This window comes from Artibeus jamaicensis, unplaced genomic scaffold, assembly GCF_021234435.1.
Source record: "Artibeus jamaicensis isolate MK-2021 breed Jamaican fruit bat unplaced genomic scaffold, CSHL_Jam_final scaffold_537, whole genome shotgun sequence".
Lineage (NCBI taxonomy): Eukaryota > Metazoa > Chordata > Mammalia > Chiroptera > Phyllostomidae > Artibeus > Artibeus jamaicensis.
In genome coordinates this window covers 1,071,571-1,090,837 of record NW_026522047.1, presented here as the reverse complement: position 1 = coordinate 1,090,837, position 19,267 = coordinate 1,071,571, and the positions used below count along the sequence as shown (strand labels likewise).

The following is a 19,267-nucleotide window of genomic DNA, read 5'->3' as shown; positions in this document are numbered from 1 at the left end:
GGCGCCCCCGGGGGGCCTGGCGGCGCGGACCCCTGGCCCGGAGGGTGAGTCTTCTCCCGCCCCGTGCCTGCCCCAGGCTGCTACCCTAAGTGTCCGCCCAACAAGCCGTTCTTCAGCGAGGATCAGATGAGGTGTGTGGCCCAGTGTGGCTGTTACGATGACGACGAGAACTACCACGAAGTTGGTACCAGGGTCCCCACGGAGGAGAACTGCCAGAGCTGGTGAGGAGGCGACTCGGGCGGGGCCCAGAGAGCTGGGCGGGGCCCAGAGAGCTGGGCGGGGCCCAGAGAGCTGGGCGGGGCCCAGAGAGCTGGGCGGGGCCCAGGGAGCTGGGCGGCGCCGGAACTGCTGAGAAGGCTGGGCCGAGGGCGGGGAGGGGCCAGAGTTGGTGAGGGGTGAAGAGGGGTGGGGCAGGACCGGAGCTAGTGAGGGGCGTGGTGGGGCGGGGCCTGGAGGGATGGGGGCGGGGCGGGGCCGGTTAGGGCCTCAGCTTCTTTCTCTCCTCCCAGTAACTGCACCCCAGACGGCATCCGGTGCACACACAGCCTCGCGGGTAAGGATGGGCTTGGTTGGTTAGGACGCTGGGGGCTGGGGCTCCTCTGAGCACCGTATCTACCTTGACTCCCAGCCTGTAAGTGCACCTACGAGGGTAAGACCTACAGCTACGGGGACGTCATCTACAACACGACCGACGGGCTGGGTGCCTGCCTGACTGCTGTCTGCGGAACCAACGGCACAATCACCCGGAAGACCACGGAATGTCCGGGAACACCCTCCACCACACCCTTCACCTTCACCTCCACTGCGGCTCCACCCTCCACAACAGGTAAGGTGACCTTGGGGAAGCCACTGTCTGGGAGAGGGAAAGAGACCCGACAGTTGCTCAGTGCAGAAGTCCCGGGGCCAGGGACGGACCGAGATTCTGCAGGGACCCTCGGGTCCACCCTGGGGCAAGGCGACATGGGTCACCCTACCTCCGGGGCATGCTGACGAGAACGCGGAGGAGGGTAACGAGGTCTCCTGCCCTCACCCCCACAGGCTCGGTCCCCACCCTCTCCACCGTGTGCGTGCATGAGCTGTGCCACTGGTCAGCCTGGTATGATGGCAGCCGTCCAGAGCCTGGCATGGGAGGTGGAGACTTCGAGACATTTGCGAACCTGAGGCAGAGGGGCCACCACATCTGCCCAGACCCCAGTCGCATTGAGTGCAGGGCGCAGCTGCTGCCCAACACGCCCCTGGAGCAGCTGGGCCAGAAGGTGGAGTGCGACCCAGCGCGGGGGCTCACGTGCCTCAACAGCGAGCAGAGCCCCCCACTCTGCCACAACTACGAACTGCGGGTGCTCTGCTGTGACTACGTGCCCTGCAGCACCTCCCCAGGCCCGGCCCCCAGGCCCTCGTCCACCTCCGCCGTCCAGACATCAACACCCTGGGCCACAGAGACCCGGGGGGCCAGCAGCTCCCAGGCTCCAAGCACCACCTGCCAGCCCCGGTGTCAGTGGACGCAGTGGTTCGACGAGGATTACCCGCAGTCCGAGGAGGCCGGCGGGGACGTCGAGTCCTTCGACAGGATCAGGAGTGCGGGTGGTGCCGTGTGCGCGCGGCCTCTGGACATAGAGTGCCGGGCCGAGGGTTTCCCCGACAGGCGCCCGGAGGAGCTGGGGCAGCGAGTGCACTGCGACCCCGGCTTCGGCCTGGTCTGCAGGAACTCGGAGCAGCAGGGCCTGTTCAAGATGTGTTACAACTACAGAATCCGCCTGCTGTGCTGCACCTACAGCCACTGTGAGGGGCACGGGCCTGTCACCACCAGCACCGCTGCCACCACCGGCACCGCGGCCTCGAGGAGCCCCACGCCTCCTCCAGCCTCCACAAAGTACACACCCGTGCTGTGGACCAGCGGGGGCCCCTCACAGGGAAGCACCAAGGAGCCAGAGACCACGCATACACACACAGCTCACCCCAAAACGAGAACACCAGGGGGCTCTTCTGGCACGGTCTCCACCCGCCCGCTGTCTCCATCACACACTGGGACCAGCACACCCAGCACAGGGACCCAGGTGCCCACGACCACCGCAGAGGCCACCACCAGTCGTCCCGTGCCCGGCTGTGAACCCAAGTGCGAGTGGACAGAATGGTTTGACGTGGACTTCCCCACTTCTGGGGTTGCAGGCGGGGACATGGAGACCTACGACAACATCAGAGCCGCAGGTGGCAAGATGTGCCCAAAGCCGCGAAAGATTGAGTGCCGGGCAGAGAACTACCCGGAGGTCAGCCTGGACCAGATCGGCCAGGTGGTCAGCTGCAGCCTGCAGGCCGGCCTGGTGTGCAGGAATCAGGACCAGAAGGGTCAGTTTAACATGTGCTTCAATTACAATGTCCGCCTGCTCTGCTGCCAGGAGGCACTTCACTGCCCCACTGCTGGGACACTGACGTCTCAGGGCCTCTCATCCACCCAAAACTCACCCACCCCCTCCCAGACGCCCGCCACCACAGAGCAGGCCCCATCAAGTGCCCCAGAAACAGCCCCGCTGCACACAGCCACCCCCAGGGTCCTCACCAGCAGTGCCATCTTTGGTACCACCCTGGTCTACAGCACCCAGAGAACCAGCCCCCTCTTGACCACCTCAACCTCTGTGACTGGGGTATCCAAGGGCACCACCCGGGTCCCAGGGCCCACCCAACAGACCCGAGGCCCCGGCACCTCAGCCAGCACAACCCGGGCCACCTCCAGCCCAGGGCCCAGCACCTGGGAATCACCGTCGCCCCCCGGTCCTCTGACCACCAGCCCCTTGCCGGGAACCACCCAGGGCCCTTCATCGGCGGCCCCCACTCCCACGGTGACTCCGGTGGAGACCCGGACCTCACCCAGGCTGTCCTCGGCCACCGCCACCACACCGGGCAAGGCCCCTGAGTGTGTGCCGCGCTGTGTCTGGACAGACTGGCTGGACCAGAGCTACCCCATGCCGGGGCCCTCGGGCGGCGACTTTGAGACCTTCGACAACATCCGAGCGGCCGGCAGGCTTCCGATGTGCGCGGCCCGCGGGCCTGGAGTGCCGGGCCCAGTCCGAGCCCCGAGGTGCCCCTGCAGCAGCTGGGCCAGGTGGTGCTGTGCAGCCTGGCGGAGGGCCTGGTGTGCCGCAATCGCGACCAGAGCGGCAGGTTCACGCTGTGCCTCAACTACGAGGTCCGCCTGCTCTGCTGTGACGCACTACCGTCACTGCCCCTCAACTCCGGCCACCAGCACGGCCCCTTCCTCGCCTCCCGGGAGCACCGGCACCTCCGGGCTGCCCTCCACAACGGCCACCACCCTAAGCGGATCCTCCCGGGGCACCACCCGGGTCCCAGGGCCCACCCAACAGACCCGAGGCCCCGGCACCTCAGCCAGCACAACCCGGGCCACCTCCAGCCCAGGGCCCAGCACCTGGGAATCACCGTCGCCCCCCGGTCCTCTGACCACCAGCCCCTTGCCGGGAACCACCCAGGGCCCTTCATCGGCGGCCCCCACTCCCACGGTGACTCCGGTGGAGACCCGGACCTCACCCAGGCTGTCCTCGGCCACCGCCACCACACCGGGCAAGGCCCCTGAGTGTGTGCCGCGCTGTGTCTGGACAGACTGGCTGGACCAGAGCTACCCCATGCCGGGGCCCTCGGGCGGCGACTTTGAGACCTTCGACAACCTCCGGGCGGCCGGCAGGCTTCCGTGTGCGCGGCCCGCGGGCCTGGAGTGCCGGGCCCAGTCCGAGCCCCAGGTGCCCCTGCAGCAGCTGGGCCAGGTGGTGCTGTGCAGCCTGGCGGAGGGCCTGGTGTGCCGCAACCGCGACCAGAGCGGCAAGTTCCCGCTGTGCCTCAACTACGAGGTCCGCCTGCTCTGCTGTGACGACTACCGTCACTGCCCCTCAACTCCGGCCACCAGCACGGCCCCTTCCTCGCCTCCCGGGAACACCGGCACCTCCGGGCTGCCCTCCACAACGGCCACCACCCTACGCGGATCCTCCCGGGGCACCACCCGGGGCTCAGAGGGCACCCGCCAGACCCCAGGCCCCGGCACCTCAGCCAGCACAACCCGGGCCACCTCCAGCCCAGGGCCCAGCACCTGGGAATCACCGTCGCCCCCCGGTCCTCTGACCACCAGCCCCTTGCCGGGAACCACCCAGGGCCCTTCATCGGCGGCCCCCACTCCCACGGTGACTCCGGTGGAGACCCGGACCTCACCCAGGCTGTCCTCGGCCACCGCCACCACACCGGGCAAGGCCCCTGAGTGTGTGCCGCGCTGTGTCTGGACAGACTGGCTGGACCAGAGCTACCCCATGCCGGGGCCCTCGGGCGGCGACTTTGAGACCTTCGACAACCTCCGGGCGGCCGGCAGGCTTCCGTGTGCGCGGCCCGCGGGCCTGGAGTGCCGGGCCCAGTCCGAGCCCCAGGTGCCCCTGCAGCAGCTGGGCCAGGTGGTGCTGTGCAGCCTGGCGGAGGGCCTGGTGTGCCGCAACCGCGACCAGAGCGGCAGGTTCCCGCTGTGCCTCAACTACGAGGTCCGCCTGCTCTGCTGTGACGACTACCGTCACTGCCCCTCAACTCCGGCCACCAGCACGGCCCCTTCCTCGCCTGCGGGGAGCACCGGCACCTCCGGGCTGCCCTCCACAACGGCCACCACCCTAAGCGGATCCTCCCGGGGCACCACCCGGGTCCCAGGGCCCACCCAACAGACCCGAGGCCCCGGCACCTCAGCCAGCACAACCCGGGCCACCTCCAGCCCAGGGCCCAGCACCTGGGAATCACCGTCGCCCCCGGTCCTCTGACCACCAGCCCCTTGCCGGGAACCACCCAGGGCCCTTCATCGGCGGCCCCCACTCCCACGGTGACTCCGGTGGAGACCCGGACCTCACCCAGGCTGTCCTCGGCCACCGCCACCACACCGGGCAAGGCCCCTGAGTGTGTGCCGCGCTGTGTCTGGACAGACTGGCTGGACCAGAGCTACCCCATGCCGGGGCCCTCGGGCGGCGACTTTGAGACCTTCGACAACCTCCGGGCGGCCGGCAGGCTTCCGTGTGCGCGGCCCGCGGGCCTGGAGTGCCGGGCCCAGTCCGAGCCCCAGGTGCCCCTGCAGCAGCTGGGCCAGGTGGTGCTGTGCAGCCTGGCGGAGGGCCTGGTGTGCCGCAACCGCGACCAGAGCGGCAAGTTCCCGCTGTGCCTCAACTACGAGGTCCGCCTGCTCTGCTGTGACGACTACCGTCACTGCCCCTCAACTCCGGCCACCAGCACGGCCCCTTCCTCGCCTCCCGGGAGCACCGGCACCTCCGGGCTGCCCTCCACAACGGCCACCACCCTAAGCGGATCCTCCCGGGGCACCACCCGGGTCCCAGGGCCCACCCAACAGACCCCAGGCCCCGGCACCTCAGCCAGCACAACCCGGGCCACCTCCAGCCCAGGGCCCAGCACCTGGGAATCACCGTCGCCCCCCGGTCCTCTGACCACCAGCCCCTTGCCGGGAACCACCCAGGGCCCTTCATCGGCGGCCCCCACTCCCACGGTGACTCCGGTGGAGACCCGGACCTCACCCAGGCTGTCCTCGGCCACCGCCACCACACCGGGCAAGGCCCCCTGAGTGTGTGCCGCGCTGTGTCTGGACAGACTGGCTGGACCAGAGCTACCCCATGCCGGGGCCCTCGGGCGGCGACTTTGAGACCTTCGACAACCTCCGGGCGGCCGGCAGGCTTCCGTGTGCGCGGCCCGTGGGCCTGGAGTGCCGGGCCCAGTCCGAGCCCCAGGTGCCCCTGCAGCAGCTGGGCCAGGTGGTGCTGTGCAGCCTGGCGGAGGGCCTGGTGTGCCGCAACCGCGACCAGAGCGGCAAGTTCCCGCTGTGCCTCAACTACGAGGTCCGCCTGCTCTGCTGTGACGACTACCGTCACTGCCCCTCAACTCCGGCCACCAGCACGGCCCCTTCCTCGCCTCCCGGGAGCACCGGCACCTCCGGGCTGCCCTCCACAATGGCCACCACCCTAAGCGGATCCTCCCGGGGCACCACCCGGGTCCCAGGGCCCACCCAACAGACCCGAGGCCCCGGCACCTCAGCCAGCACAACCCGGGCCACCTCCAGCCCAGGGGCCAGCACCTGGGAATCACCGTCGCCCCCCGGTCCTCTGACCACCAGCCCCTTGCCGGGAACCACCCAGGGCCCTTCATCGGCGGCCCCCACTCCCACGGTGACTCCGGTGGAGACCCGGACCTCACCCAGGCTGTCCTCGGCCACCGCCACCACACCGGGCAAGGCCCCTGAGTGTGTGCCGCGCTGTGTCTGGACAGACTGGCTGGACCAGAGCTACCCCATGCCGGGGCCCTCGGGCGGCGACTTTGAGACCTTCGACAACCTCCGGGCGGCCGGCAGGCTTCCGTGTGCGCGGCCCGCGGGCCTGGAGTGCCGGGCCCAGTCCGAGCCCCAGGTGCCCCTGCAGCAGCTGGGCCAGGTGGTGCTGTGCAGCCTGGCCGAGGGCCTGGTGTGCCGCAACCGCGACCAGAGCGGCAAGTTCCCGCTGTGCCTCAACTACGAGGTCCGCCTGCTCTGCTGTGACGACTACCGTCACTGCCCCTCAACTCCGGCCACCAGCACGGCCCCTTCCCTCGCCTCCCGGGAACACCGGCACCTCCGGGCTGCCCTCCACAACGGCCACCACCCTACGCGGATCCTCCCGGGGCACCACCCGGGTCCCAGGGCCCACCCGACAGACCCGAGGCCCCGGCACCTCAGCCAGCACAACCCGGGCCACCTCCAGCCCAGGGGCCAGCACCTGGGAATCACCGTCGCCCCCGGTCCTCTGACCACCAGCCCCTTGCCGGGAACCACCCAGGGCCCTTCATCGGCGGCCCCCACTCCCACGGTGACTCCGGTGGAGACCCGGACCTCACCCAGGCTGTCCTCGGCCACCGCCACCACACCGGGCAAGGCCCCTGAGTGTGTGCCGCGCTGTGTCTGGACAGACTGGCTGGACCAGAGCTACCCCATGCCGGGGCCCTCGGGCGGCGACTTTGAGACCTTCGACAACCTCCGGGCGGCCGGCAGGCTTCCGTGTGCGCGGCCCGCGGGCCTGGAGTGCCGGGCCCAGTCCGAGCCCCAGGTGCCCCTGCAGCAGCTGGGCCAGGTGGTGCTGTGCAGCCTGGCGGAGGGCCTGGTGTGCCGCAACCGCGACCAGAGCGGCAAGTTCCCGCTGTGCCTCAACTACGAGGTCCGCCTGCTCTGCTGTGACGACTACCGTCACTGCCCCTCAACTCCGGCCACCAGCACGGCCCCTTCCCTCGCCTCCCGGGAGCACCGGCACCTCCGGGGCTGCCCTCCACAATGGCCACCACCCTAAGCGGATCCTCCCGGGGCACCACCCGGGTCCCAGGGCCCACCCAACAGACCCGAGGCCCCGGCACCTCAGCCAGCACAACCCGGGCCACCTCCAGCCCAGGGGCCAGCACCTGGGAATCACCGTCGCCCCCGGTCCTCTGACCACCAGCCCCTTGCCGGGAACCACCCAGGGCCCTTCATCGGCGGCCCCCACTCCCACGGTGACTCCGGTGGAGACCCGGACCTCACCCAGGCTGTCCTCGGCCACCGCCACCACACCGGGCAAGGCCCCTGAGTGTGTGCCGCGCTGTGTCTGGACAGACTGGCTGGACCAGAGCTACCCCATGCCGGGGCCCTCGGGCGGCGACTTTGAGACCTTCGACAACCTCCGGGCGGCCGGCAGGCTTCCGTGTGCGCGGCCCGCGGGCCTGGAGTGCCGGGCCCAGTCCGAGCCCCAGGTGCCCCTGCAGCAGCTGGGCCAGGTGGTGCTGTGCAGCCTGGCGGAGGGCCTGGTGTGCCGCAACCGCGACCAGAGCGGCAAGTTCCCGCTGTGCCTCAACTACGAGGTCCGCCTGCTCTGCTGTGACGACTACCGTCACTGCCCCTCCACTCCGGCCACCAGCACGGCCCCTTCCTCGCCTGCGGGGAGCACCGGCACCTCCGGGCTGCCCTCCACAACGGCCACCACCCTACGCGGATCCTCCCGGGGCACCACCCGGGGCCCAGGGCCCACCCGCCAGACCCCAGGCCCCGGCACCTCAGCCAGCACAACCCGGGCCACCTCCAGCCCAGGGCCCAGCACCTGGGAATCACCGTCGCCCCCCGGTCCTCTGACCACCAGCCCCTTGCCGGGAACCACCCAGGGCCCTTCATCGGCGGCCCCCACTCCCACGGTGACTCCGGTGGAGACCCGGACCTCACCCAGGCTGTCCTCGGCCACCGCCACCACACCGGGCAAGGCCCCTGAGTGTGTGCCGCGCTGTGTCTGGACAGACTGGCTGGACCAGAGCTACCCCATGCCGGGGCCCTCGGGCGGCGACTTTGAGACCTTCGACAACCTCCGGGCGGCCGGCAGGCTTCCGTGTGCGCGGCCCGCGGGCCTGGAGTGCCGGGCCCAGTCCGAGCCCCAGGTGCCCCTGCAGCAGCTGGGCCAGGTGGTGCTGTGCAGCCTGGCGGAGGGCCTGGTGTGCCGCAACCGCGACCAGAGCGGCAAGTTCCCGCTGTGCCTCAACTACGAGGTCCGCCTGCTCTGCTGTGACGACTACCGTCACTGCCCCTCAACTCCGGCCACCAGCACGGCCCCTTCCCTCGCCTCCCGGGAGCACCGGCACCTCCGGGCTGCCCTCCACAACGGCCACCACCCTACGCGGATCCTCCCGGGGCACCACCCGGGTCTCAGAGGGCACCCGACAGACCCCAGGCCCCGGCACCTCAGCCAGCACAACCCGGGCCACCTCCAGCCCAGGGCCCAGCACCTGGGAATCACCGTCGCCCCCGGTCCTCTGACCACCAGCCCCTTGCCGGGAACCACCCAGGGCCCTTCATCGGCGGCCCCCACTCCCACGGTGACTCCGGTGGAGACCCGGACCTCACCCAGGCTGTCCTCGGCCACCGCCACCACACCGGGCAAGGCCCCTGAGTGTGTGCCGCGCTGTGTCTGGACAGACTGGCTGGACCAGAGCTACCCCATGCCGGGGCCCTCGGGCGGCGACTTTGAGACCTTCGACAACCTCCGGGCGGCCGGCAGGCTTCCGTGTGCGCGGCCCGTGGGCCTGGAGTGCCGGGCCCAGTCCGAGCCCCAGGTGCCCCTGCAGCAGCTGGGCCAGGTGGTGCTGTGCAGCCTGGCGGAGGGCCTGGTGTGCCGCAACCGCGACCAGAGCGGCAGGTTCCCGCTGTGCCTCAACTACGAGGTCCGCCTGCTCTGCTGTGACGACTACCGTCACTGCCCCTCAACTCCGGCCACCAGCACGGCCCCTTCCTCGCCTCCCGGGAGCACCGGCACCTCCGGGCTGCCCTCCACAACGGCCACCACCCTAAGCGGATCCTCCCGGGGCACCACCCGGGTCCCAGGGCCCACCCAACAGACCCCAGGCCCCGGCACCTCAGCCAGCACAACCCGGGCCACCTCCAGCCCAGGGCCCAGCACCTGGGAATCACCGTCGCCCCCCGGTCCTCTGACCACCAGCCCCTTGCCGGGAACCACCCAGGGCCCTTCATCGGCGGCCCCCACTCCCACGGTGACTCCGGTGGAGACCCGGACCTCACCCAGGCTGTCCTCGGCCACCGCCACCACACCGGGCAAGGCCCCTGAGTGTGTGCCGCGCTGTGTCTGGACAGACTGGCTGGACCAGAGCTACCCCATGCCGGGGCCCTCGGGCGGCGACTTTGAGACCTTCGACAACCTCCGGGCGGCCGGCAGGCTTCCGTGTGCGCGGCCCGCGGGCCTGGAGTGCCGGGCCCAGTCCGAGCCCCAGGTGCCCCTGCAGCAGCTGGGCCAGGTGGTGCTGTGCAGCCTGGCGGAGGGCCTGGTGTGCCGCAACCGCGACCAGAGCGGCAAGTTCCCGCTGTGCCTCAACTACGAGGTCCGCCTGCTCTGCTGTGACGACTACCGTCACTGCCCCTCCACTCCGGCCACCAGCACGGCCCCTTCCTCGCCTGCGGGGAGCACCGGCACCTCCGGGCTGCCCTCCACAACGGCCACCACCCTAAGCGGATCCTCCCGGGGCACCACCCGGGTCCCAGGGCCCACCCAACAGACCCCAGGCCCCGGCACCTCAGCCAGCACAACCCGGGCCACCTCCAGCCCAGGGCCCAGCACCTGGGAATCACCGTCGCCCCCCGGTCCTCTGACCACCAGCCCCTTGCCGGGAACCACCCAGGGCCCTTTTTCACCGTCCTTCACCACCTCCTGCTTGTGCCGGGCGTTTGGGCAGCTTTTCTCACCAGGTCAGTGAGGGTCCATCCCCTACCGCTGCACTCCGGGGCCTGAATCTTGATTCCGCTGGTCAGTGCCCCCAGGTCATTCTTTGGGCGGTTACATGTGCTTCTGGGGAGCCCTCCTTTGCTGGCCTGGGTGTCTTATATTTGTACTTTTGTCGTTGGCAGGGGACATCGTCTACAACAGGACTGACCAAGCCGGCTGCCAGTTCTACGCCGTCTGCAACCAGCACTGTGAACTGGACCGCTTCCAGGGCCACTGCCCCCTCCCCACTTCCGCCCAGTCCCCGACTGCCGCCCACGTTAGCCCCCTGCCCCCCGGCTGCAACCTCATCAACCCTCCCCGGCAGGTGGGCGCCCTGCTTCCTCGCTGTCTGTCCTCGTTGTGTGCTTGGGGTCAGGGGCTGCTGCTGCGTCCATCTGGGCCACAACCCCCAGCCCTGAGTGCGCCCTCATGGGGGGTCCAGCAGGAGGGCAGCACAGCGTTGGGGACGTGTCAGGTCGGAGGACAGCCCTATGCTGGGCCACAGGGGCCGAGGCTGCAGCAGTGTCGGGGGGGGCAGGTGCCCAGCGAGGTGTCCTGCACCTGCCCAGCGAGCTGGTGTCCACTGTCCACCAGGTGAACGAGACCTGGACGCTGGAGAACTGCACCGTGGCCCGGTGCGAGGGCGACAATCACATCTCCCTGCTGAAGCCGAAGCCGGTGGACAAGGGCACCTGCGTGAACGGGCACCCGCCGGTGAAGGTGCAAAGCCCACTGGACCCCTGCGATTTCCACTATGAGTGCGAGTGTGAGTGGTGGCAGGGAGGGCGGGGGCGGGGCCGGGTATGGGAGCTTCCGCCTGCTTGAAGGGCGAGTGGCCATGGCAGTGGGTTCGCGGGGGGCGCATTTCCCGAGGTCTTGAGCGACCTTCTGTGGCATTGGTCCCAGGAACTAGCCCACAATAGGTGCTTTAATGGCTGACCTCGGCCTGGAGGCCCGCGGCGACAGTGTCACGGGTCCACTCTTCCCCAGAACGGGAGGGGAGGGCCCTTCCTGCCTCATCCAGTTGCTCCTGGGTGGTGGCTGTGCCCCCCCACCCCGTTCACGGTGCCCCTCCGGTCTCTGCATCTTCTCTAAGGACACTCGTCATTGGGTTCAGGGCCACCTAGCTGGTAACCTGGGGGACTTCATCTCATGACCCTTCACTTAGCAAGAGCTGTGAAGACCCTTCCTGACGAGGCCGCACCTGCAGGGTCTCAGTGGGCAAGTCATTGAGGCCGGGAGCCTGCACGCTCGCCCGTTTCATAAGTGCAGCCGCTGATGCCCCAGGGGCCCCCCAGGCGGCCTCGGGAGGCACTGGGTGAGGGCGCGGTCTGTGCCCACAGGCTCCTGCAGCAGCTGGGGGGGCTCCAAGTACCTCACCTTCGACGGCACCCCCTACACCTTCCACGACACCTGCACCCACGTGCTGGTGAGGGAGATCCACCCCCGCCGCGGGAACCTCTCCATCCTGCTCGACAGCCACTACTGCGGGGCGGCTGCGGCCGCGGCCTCGTGTCCCCGCGCCCTCATCGTGCACTACGCGTCCGTGGAGGTGGTCCTCACCACCACCGCCAGCGCCAGCGGGCAGGAGGAGAGCCTGGTGGGTGCAGGGCAGCAAGCGGCACCCAGGCAGTGGGGGACAGGGACCCAGCCACCAGGGGCGTGTCAGCACCGAGGGGTGAGTGCAGAGGTGGGGCCCCCGGGCCCCTGCGACAGGTCCCCCGATGTGTCCCCAGGTCCTCTTTGACCAGGTCCCGGTGAGCCATGGCTTCAGCAAGGACGGCGTGAATGTGTCCGTGACCGGAAGCACCACGGTGCGTGTCGACATTCCCGCCATCGGCGTCAGCGTCACCTTAGATGGGCACGTCTTCCAGATCCAGCTGTCCTACAGCCACTTCGGCAACAACACAGAGGGCCAGTGCGGTGAGTGGGGAACGCTCCGCCCTCCGCGCCCGCAGCCAGACGTGGCCACGCCCCCGGTCGTCTGCCCCGGGCTGTGATTGGTGGTTCGAAACCAATAACTCCAGTGGGGCGAAGGGAAGGTGAGAGGCCTGTGGCCGGGCAGCCGGGTGCCCAGCCTGGTCCCCAGGGTGACCCTCCCGGCCCTTGACTCCCCAGGCACTTGCACCAACAACAGGACGGATGACTGCCGCCGGCCAGACGGCACCGTGGCCCCCACCTGTCAGGACATGGCCAAGGACTGGCTGGTCCCCGGGAGCTGCGGGGCACCAACAGGCCCCCCCACGACCACCGCCCACTCCCCGGCCCCGTGGCCCACTGCTCCCTCTGCTTCCTCGTGCCCCCCTGCGCCCCTGTGTGAGCTGCTGCTGAGCCAGTGAGCCCCTGCCCCCTGCCCCCGGGCGGGTGGGCCTGCTGGGGCCCAGCTCCCCACGCTGGTGCCAACCTCTGACCGCCCTGCCCACAGTGTCTTCAAAGAGTGCCACAGCCTCATCCCGCCCGGCCTGTTCTTCAGCACCTGCGTCAGTGACACCTGCCACAGCAGCCACCCCCAGGCACCCTGCCAGAGCCTGGAGGCCTATGCGGCGCTCTGCCGTGTCCGGGGCGCGTGCAGCGACTGGCGGAATGCCACCGGCGGGCTGTGCGGTGAGTCTGGGGCCGCCGCCAGGGGCCCTGGCCACTTTGGCCCACCTGACACCCTTCTCTGTGCCCCCAGACCTCACCTGCCCACCTGGAAAGGTGTACGAGGCGTGTGGACCTGCGCAGCCCAGGTCCTGTGACTCCAGGTGAGCGCCAGCTGGGGGGTGGGAGCTGTGGGGACCGTGTCCAAAGGGCCTGGGAGCAGCCTGGAGGGGCCAGAAGGCGGGGCCACAACTTCTGGGGTGCTCTTCCCCCACCCAGACCTCCGACCTGGATCCCACGGGGTGTTCAGGGCAGCTGACCAGCCCAGCACCCCACCCATGCCTGCGGCCCTTCTCCCTCCTGCTGCCTGTCCCCTTGGACGGAGGGTCCTAGGGCCACCCCCCCTCACCTTGCAGGAGACAGTTCCCAGAGAGCAAGAGGCTGGTGGAGGGCTGCTTCTGTCCCGACAGCCACATCCTCTTCAACTCCTACACGGACATCTGTGTGCCCGAGTGCCGTAAGCACCGCCCGGGACCAGGGCTGCAGAGGGGGCAGAGGGCACATAGGGTGGGGTGGTACCCGACGGACACCTCCGTCCTGGGCCCGTCCTGCCTCGGCCTCAGACCGCCCGCGGTCCCAGTCCAGCGCCGGCCTGTCCTGCGGGCAGCAGTGCGGCCGCCCCCCGAGCTCTCCAGGGGTCTCTATTCCAGGTGGGAGGGCAGTGGCCTTGGCTGGGGGTGTGGCTGGGCGTGGCCAGGCCTGAGAGGACCTGTCCCTGCGGCCGGGGCCCCTGCCAGCAGGCCACAAACCCCAGGACCTCCAGTGACCGCCTTTCCCCTCTCCTTCTAGCCTGCGTGGGACCAGACGGGTTTCCCAAATTCGTGAGTGGTTCTGCCCCCACCTGGCCCCACCCCACTCAAGCGGAAGGAGGGAGGGAGTGTTCTCTGGTTGGAGCAGCCGGCTCTGCCCGGGCGGCTGTGGTGGGGCTGGTTGGGGGAGGTACCTGGGTGTGTAACACGTCTGTTACGATGGCTGCTCCCGAGACGGGGCTGGAAAGAGAGGCCAAGTGCTGACCAGGCCAAGCTGAGGGCCAGGGTCTGGCCTGCGGCGGGGCACAGCCCAGGAGGCGGGGGCACCGTCCGGGAGCCCTCGGGGACCCTGGCCTGCTCTGTTCCAGCCTGGGGAGCAGTGGATCAGCAACTGCCAAACCTGCGTGTGTGACGAAGGCTCCGTGTCGGTGCGGTGCGTCCCGGTGCGGTGTGAGGCCCAGGCCCAGCCCCCGGACTGTGGCCGGCCTGGCTTCGTGCCTGTGATCAGGCCCCAGGCTGGCAGCCCGTGCTGCAAGGAGATGCTGTGCGGTGAGCCCCGCTCCCCAGTGGGCTGGGGGGTGGGGCAGCCAAGGGGGGGCACAGCATGCCCAGCCAGCAGGGCCCGTGGGCAGGTCTGACCACCGCTGGACCCCTGAGGCGGGGTCGTTTTTCCTCCTAAAAGTGAGGCTGGTGACCTCTGGCCTGTCCAGGGACATGGGAAGGACCAGGGAGGTGACAGTGAGGGGACCTGAAGAAAACGCAGAAGGGCCAGAGAAAAAAACCACTTCACTGGCTCCTGTGTGGGGACCCCCGGGCGCGGGCGCCGCGGGGAGCGCAGGGTCACCGCAACGGCGCCGTGCTTCTCCCGCAGTCTGCAACACGAGCGCCTGCCACCAGAGCCCCCCGCAGTGTGGGCCCCGAGAGGAGCTGGTGCGCACCCAGCAGGAGGACCAGTGCTGCCCCACCTACTCCTGCAGTGAGTGCCCTGGGGACGTGCCTGGGGCGCCCTCCCACTGTCCGGCAGGTCCTCAGCCCCCCCTTCCCTTCCAGGGCCCAAGCTGTGCGCCTACAACGGCACCTCCTACGGGGTAAGGAAGGGCTCGGCGGCCCGGGGGGGGGGGGGGCGGGGCCGATCGGCTCTGCGCATGCACCGAGGGGCACCCGGGGCCCTGGGGACCTCCGCTTCTCGGTGCCACACACTCAGCCATCTGCCCCTCCAGCCCTGGGAGCAGAGTTGGTGGGGATGCAGGGACCCATGGGTGGGGCACCCTGTGTGGAGTGCTCAGCAGGGCTGTGGCCCCACACCTGGCAGCCTCCCAGACGCCCCCTCCCGGAAGGTTGCTGGGGCGTCACACACCCTCCTAGTCCCCTCTGTCTGTCTGCCCAGGACCCTGCCACTCAGGGTCCTGCCTCTGCCTGGGCTCCTGCTGCTCTCCCAGCCTGCCCCCGGCCAGGGGCACACCGTGACTGCGTCTGCAGAAGGAAGAGCGCCGCTGTGGGCCTCGCTGTCCCCTGGCCCCCCCCAGCCCAGGCAGAAGCCCCAGCCCTGGGCCCTGCCTGGTGCCCTCACCACCAGGCCATCCACCCACGCCCTCCTGTCCCCTCCCCTCCCCTGCAGATCGGGGCGACGTTCCCAGCGGCCATTCCCTGCCACACATGCACCTGCCGGTCTGTGGACAACCAGGAGCCAACCGTGCACTGTGAGGAGGACACCTGCAACACCACCTGTCCCCAGGTGAGCGACCCCTGGCTGGCACACCTGGTTGCATCTCCGTCACTGGCATCCAGACCCCAGGGCAGATTCTTTAGCTCAACCTTTGCATAGGCCTTGTTTTTCCCTGAAAAGAGGTCACAAAGCAGGAAGAGAGAGAGAGTGAGAGTGTGTGTGTGTGTGTGTGTGTGTGTGTGTGTGTGGAGGGGACAGGGCCAGGCGGGGCTTGCAGGCTGCCGGGGACTGGGGTCGGATTCTAGGAAGGCAGAAGTAGGTGGAGAGGGGGCTGGAGGAAGGGGTGAGGCTAAGGAAGGACTAGGGGGCGCCCTCCTCCCCTCAGCGCCAGGCCCGGACAAGTTCCTGTCTGACCCCCAGGGTTACCAGTATTCGGTGGCGGCGGCCGGGCAGTGCTGTGGGAAGTGCTTGCAGACAGCCTGCCTCACACCTGATGGCCGGGTACTGCAGGTAAGGCGGGGCTGGGTCTCAGCCCTCCACCAGGGAGACCCTCCCCTCCGGCCCTTCCGGACCACGAGATAACCCTCACCCCGGTCTCCACTCGCCCCCGTGCATTTCAGCCCAACGAGACCTGGGTCAACAGCCTCGTGGACAACTGCACCCACTACCACTGCCAGGTCGAGAGCGGGGTCCACGTGCTGATCCCGAGGCCCGAGGCCTGCCCAGACCTGTCCAGTTGCAGGGTGTGTGCCAGGGGTATCTGACAGCTTGGGGCCGCCTTTCCCGGGAGGCCCCGCCCACCTGCCCTGGAATCCCCGCCCAGGAGGCCCTCTGGAGCTCACGCCCACCCCCAGCCCTCTCTCTGTCCCCTGCTGCAGGGCCTGCTCCGGAAAACAGGCTGCTGCTACTCCTGCGAGGAAGAGGGTGAGTTGGGGCTGCCCTCCCGCCCCTGCCCTCCAGCTCCGTCCAGCCTCCGCCCATTGGCTCAGTGGCCAGCTCCCCAGGGTCGGGCCCACTGAGGTGCCCCCGCCTCCACCGCCTCTCCTCTCTCCAGACTCCTGCCGGGTCCGCATCAACAGGACGGTGCTGCGACACCGGGGCTGCGAGGCCCCGGTGAACATGACCTTCTGCGAGGGCCCCTGCCCAGGAGTGTCCAAGTGAGTGGGCTGCGGCCACGCCTGCCCACCCCGCTGCGGGCCCGCAGGCCAGTGGGAAGGTGCCCTGGCTGCACAGATCGCCACCCGGTGACCCCGTGCGGCCCGCCCTGGGCCCGACAGCCTGCGCTGGGTCCTGGGTGGTCCGGAAGGGGAGGGGGCGACCACGGAGGAACGCCCCTCTGTCCACATCCATCCGTCCATCTACACAGCGCCCCTCAGAGCCGGGCACAGACGGCCAGCTGCGCTCCCGGGCAGACGCAGGGCCCTCCACCTGCCGGGCTCTCCGGGCAGAGCCCGCCCCCTGGCCTGGGCTGTGACCAGCTGTGAGCCCTTGGCCAGAAGAGGCGGGTGGACTGGCCCAGGGCCGGCTCCCGGAGGAGGGGTCTGTGGGGTCCGAAAGTTCAGTGCAGTGAGAGAGGGTGCCCGGCCGGAAAAGCTAGGGGTCCAATATGACCTGGACGGCCCACAGGGCCGCCCCGGCCGGGGCCGTGAAGCCCGAGCATGCAGACGAGCACAGGGCTGCTCGGGGCGGTGAGGCTGTGTCTGAGGGTCTCTGAGGGGTCGTGTGTCTGCAGGTACTCCCCCGAGGCCCAGGCCATGCAGCGGCGGTGCACCTGCTGCCGGGAGACCAGGGCCCGCGAGGAGGTGGTGGCCCTGCGGTGCCCCGATGGGACCTCCGTGCAGCACTCCTACACCCACGTGGAGCAGTGCAGCTGCAACCCCGCCTGCGTGCCCTCGCCGGCCGCTCCCACGGACCCCGCCTCTGTTGTGCTGTCCTAGGGGGCCACCACCGTCTGCTGCCATTCTGCCCCACCCACCTTCCCACCTTCCCACCTTCCACCTGCCCTGGGTGGAACCCACAGCCCGGCGGGGGACAGTGCAGTGGGGGTCCAGCTGAGGAAGGCACAAGCCAGGGAGGCCCTCCTCCGCCCCCCCATCCAGGTCGCCCGACTGGCCCCGCCCCTGCATCAGAGGGGCGGGGCGGTGCTGCCCTCACCGCAGGCCTGTGGGCCCTGGGAGTGTGGCCCGCCCCCCACAGCTCTGACACCTGCCTGGGCGGGGCCTGCTGCCTCCCCGCAGCGGCGGTGCAGGCTGGGTGGCTGCCTGCCTGCGTTTGGATCTGGGGCTGAGCAGCCCCGGCCACAGGGCGGCCGGGGGGGGGGGGCGGAGGGGAGGGGTCAGGGCCGAAACACCACCTTTGCTCCCCCAGCCCCGACCTCGGAAATAAACGCTGAGCATCGTGTACACGTGGTGGTCCTGCTGCCTCTTTAGCCGACTGGGCCCCCTGACCCCCTGGGGACTGGGCTGTGCAGGGGCCCCCCGGGCTGTGCAGCACCGGGGGCCTGTGCGGCACCTGCTGGGAGGGGCAGCAGGGCAGGGGGCACGGAGGCCGGGGTCAGTCACCAGCCGGCTGTGGGGGCCCTGGCAGGAGCCAGGGGTCAAAGTCTCAGGTACACTCTCCCCGTTACTTCAAACGCAGGGGGTTCGAGACTCTTTAGGGAACGGGCTGCAGGTGGAGGCTGGGGGTGGGGCAGCATGTGGATCCGGCCCTGAGGGAGCCACTCCCACCGCCGGCAGGGCGCCCCCCCTCCCTCCTCGGGGTGCCCTTTCCTCAGGGAACCAGGCACACACCAACTTGCGGACTTGTCCTCTCTCCCGGGCAGGGACTCCCCTCTCCTTTCTGGGCTGCACCTGAGCAGGGCTCCCTGTCTGCACCAGCCAGGGGTACAGGCTGTGAACGTGCCAGTCAGGAGCAGGCGAGGGCCCCGAGATGCGGGGGCTTGGCCCTCGGAGGAAGGAGAAATGACTCCAAGGGGACAGGACAGCCAGGGGCAGCAGGCCGGTGGGGTAGAGGCCCGGGCTCTTCAGTGACAGCCTGTCCTCAGGGAGCCTGGTCGGGACAGGCCCCCTGGAGCTGGCCCTGCAGGTTGCCGAGGTTGTAGGTTTGTTGCAGGTGAGGCCACGCCCCCTGGGTCGCCCCTGAGGCCACTCCTGTAAGCTCGCCCTGTGTCTGTCTGAATGTCCTCGTCTCCCATGTCCACCCCCTAAAGGGGTGCAACGGGGAAGGTCAAGGAGGATGGGCAATGGCCTGAAGTCGCCTCAGGCGGGGGCAACGGCCGCCCCCGCCTTGTACCCCCAAGAGGAAGCCCCGGGTCTGGAGCACGGCACCCTGCTCCCACGCCAGCTCCCACACGCTGTGCCGGGGCTCCAGGAGGGCGGGCGCCATGGTGGGGCGGGGGAGACAGGCAGCAGCTGCCGCGCTGAGAGCTGACCTCCCCTCACCGTCCAGGTCTCCCCGAAGCTGCCAGTCTTCACCCAAGAGACGCGGCTCCAAAGCAGGTCGGCCAGGAGAGGCTGCCGGCCACTCCTGCTCCTGCACCCCCCACGATTCCCACCCACCCAGGACTGATGAGCCCGAGCGGCACAGAGCCGGGGTCTGCCTCCACTCCTCCCCAGTGTCACCTACCCCTGCACTGTCACCCCGAGCCCTGCTCTCTGCTCGGTCCCCTGGGCTCAGTCTGTCACCTTACTATAGACCCGGGGTGTCAAACTCATTGTCACCGGGCCACATCCGTCTCGTGGTTGCCTTCAAAGGGTTGAGTGTAATGTTCGGACTGTACAGTTGTAACTGCTCCCTAGCAGTTCAAACGCGAGCTCGGCGCTGCCCCAGGTAGAAACGAGCTGCCAGGCCGGACAAGGGGGCGGCTGACGCGGCCACGGGCCTCGGGTCTGCTGCCTGTGCTGCAGACGACAGTCCTTTGCGCCCTGGCT

The 19,267-nt window shown here is 69.5% G+C and overlaps 1 protein-coding gene across 1 annotated transcript in view; it reads left to right on the top strand.

Annotated features, from left to right (window-relative positions):
• Window positions 1-17,473, top strand: part of MUC5B (mucin 5B, oligomeric mucus/gel-forming) — a 49,718-nt gene extending 32,245 nt beyond the window's left edge. The window contains 27 exon segments of the mRNA XM_053658243.1: window positions 77-221; window positions 510-553; window positions 629-826; window positions 1,039-4,526; window positions 4,583-5,585; window positions 5,626-7,303; window positions 7,377-8,628; window positions 8,630-8,713; window positions 8,857-10,267; window positions 10,427-10,608; window positions 10,878-11,049; window positions 11,627-11,883; window positions 12,020-12,206; window positions 12,402-12,618; window positions 12,709-12,887; window positions 12,958-13,027; window positions 13,280-13,380; window positions 13,713-13,744; window positions 14,041-14,221; window positions 14,544-14,648; window positions 14,723-14,760; window positions 15,291-15,407; window positions 15,759-15,848; window positions 15,959-16,081; window positions 16,217-16,262; window positions 16,393-16,495; window positions 17,071-17,473. Of these exon segments, the coding sequence (XP_053514218.1) occupies window positions 77-221; window positions 510-553; window positions 629-826; window positions 1,039-4,526; window positions 4,583-5,585; window positions 5,626-7,303; window positions 7,377-8,628; window positions 8,630-8,713; window positions 8,857-10,267; window positions 10,427-10,608; window positions 10,878-11,049; window positions 11,627-11,883; window positions 12,020-12,206; window positions 12,402-12,618; window positions 12,709-12,887; window positions 12,958-13,027; window positions 13,280-13,380; window positions 13,713-13,744; window positions 14,041-14,221; window positions 14,544-14,648; window positions 14,723-14,760; window positions 15,291-15,407; window positions 15,759-15,848; window positions 15,959-16,081; window positions 16,217-16,262; window positions 16,393-16,495; window positions 17,071-17,275 (11,708 nt within the window). The 3' untranslated portion in view covers window positions 17,276-17,473.
• The last annotated feature ends 1,794 nt before the right edge of the window (window positions 17,474-19,267 follow it).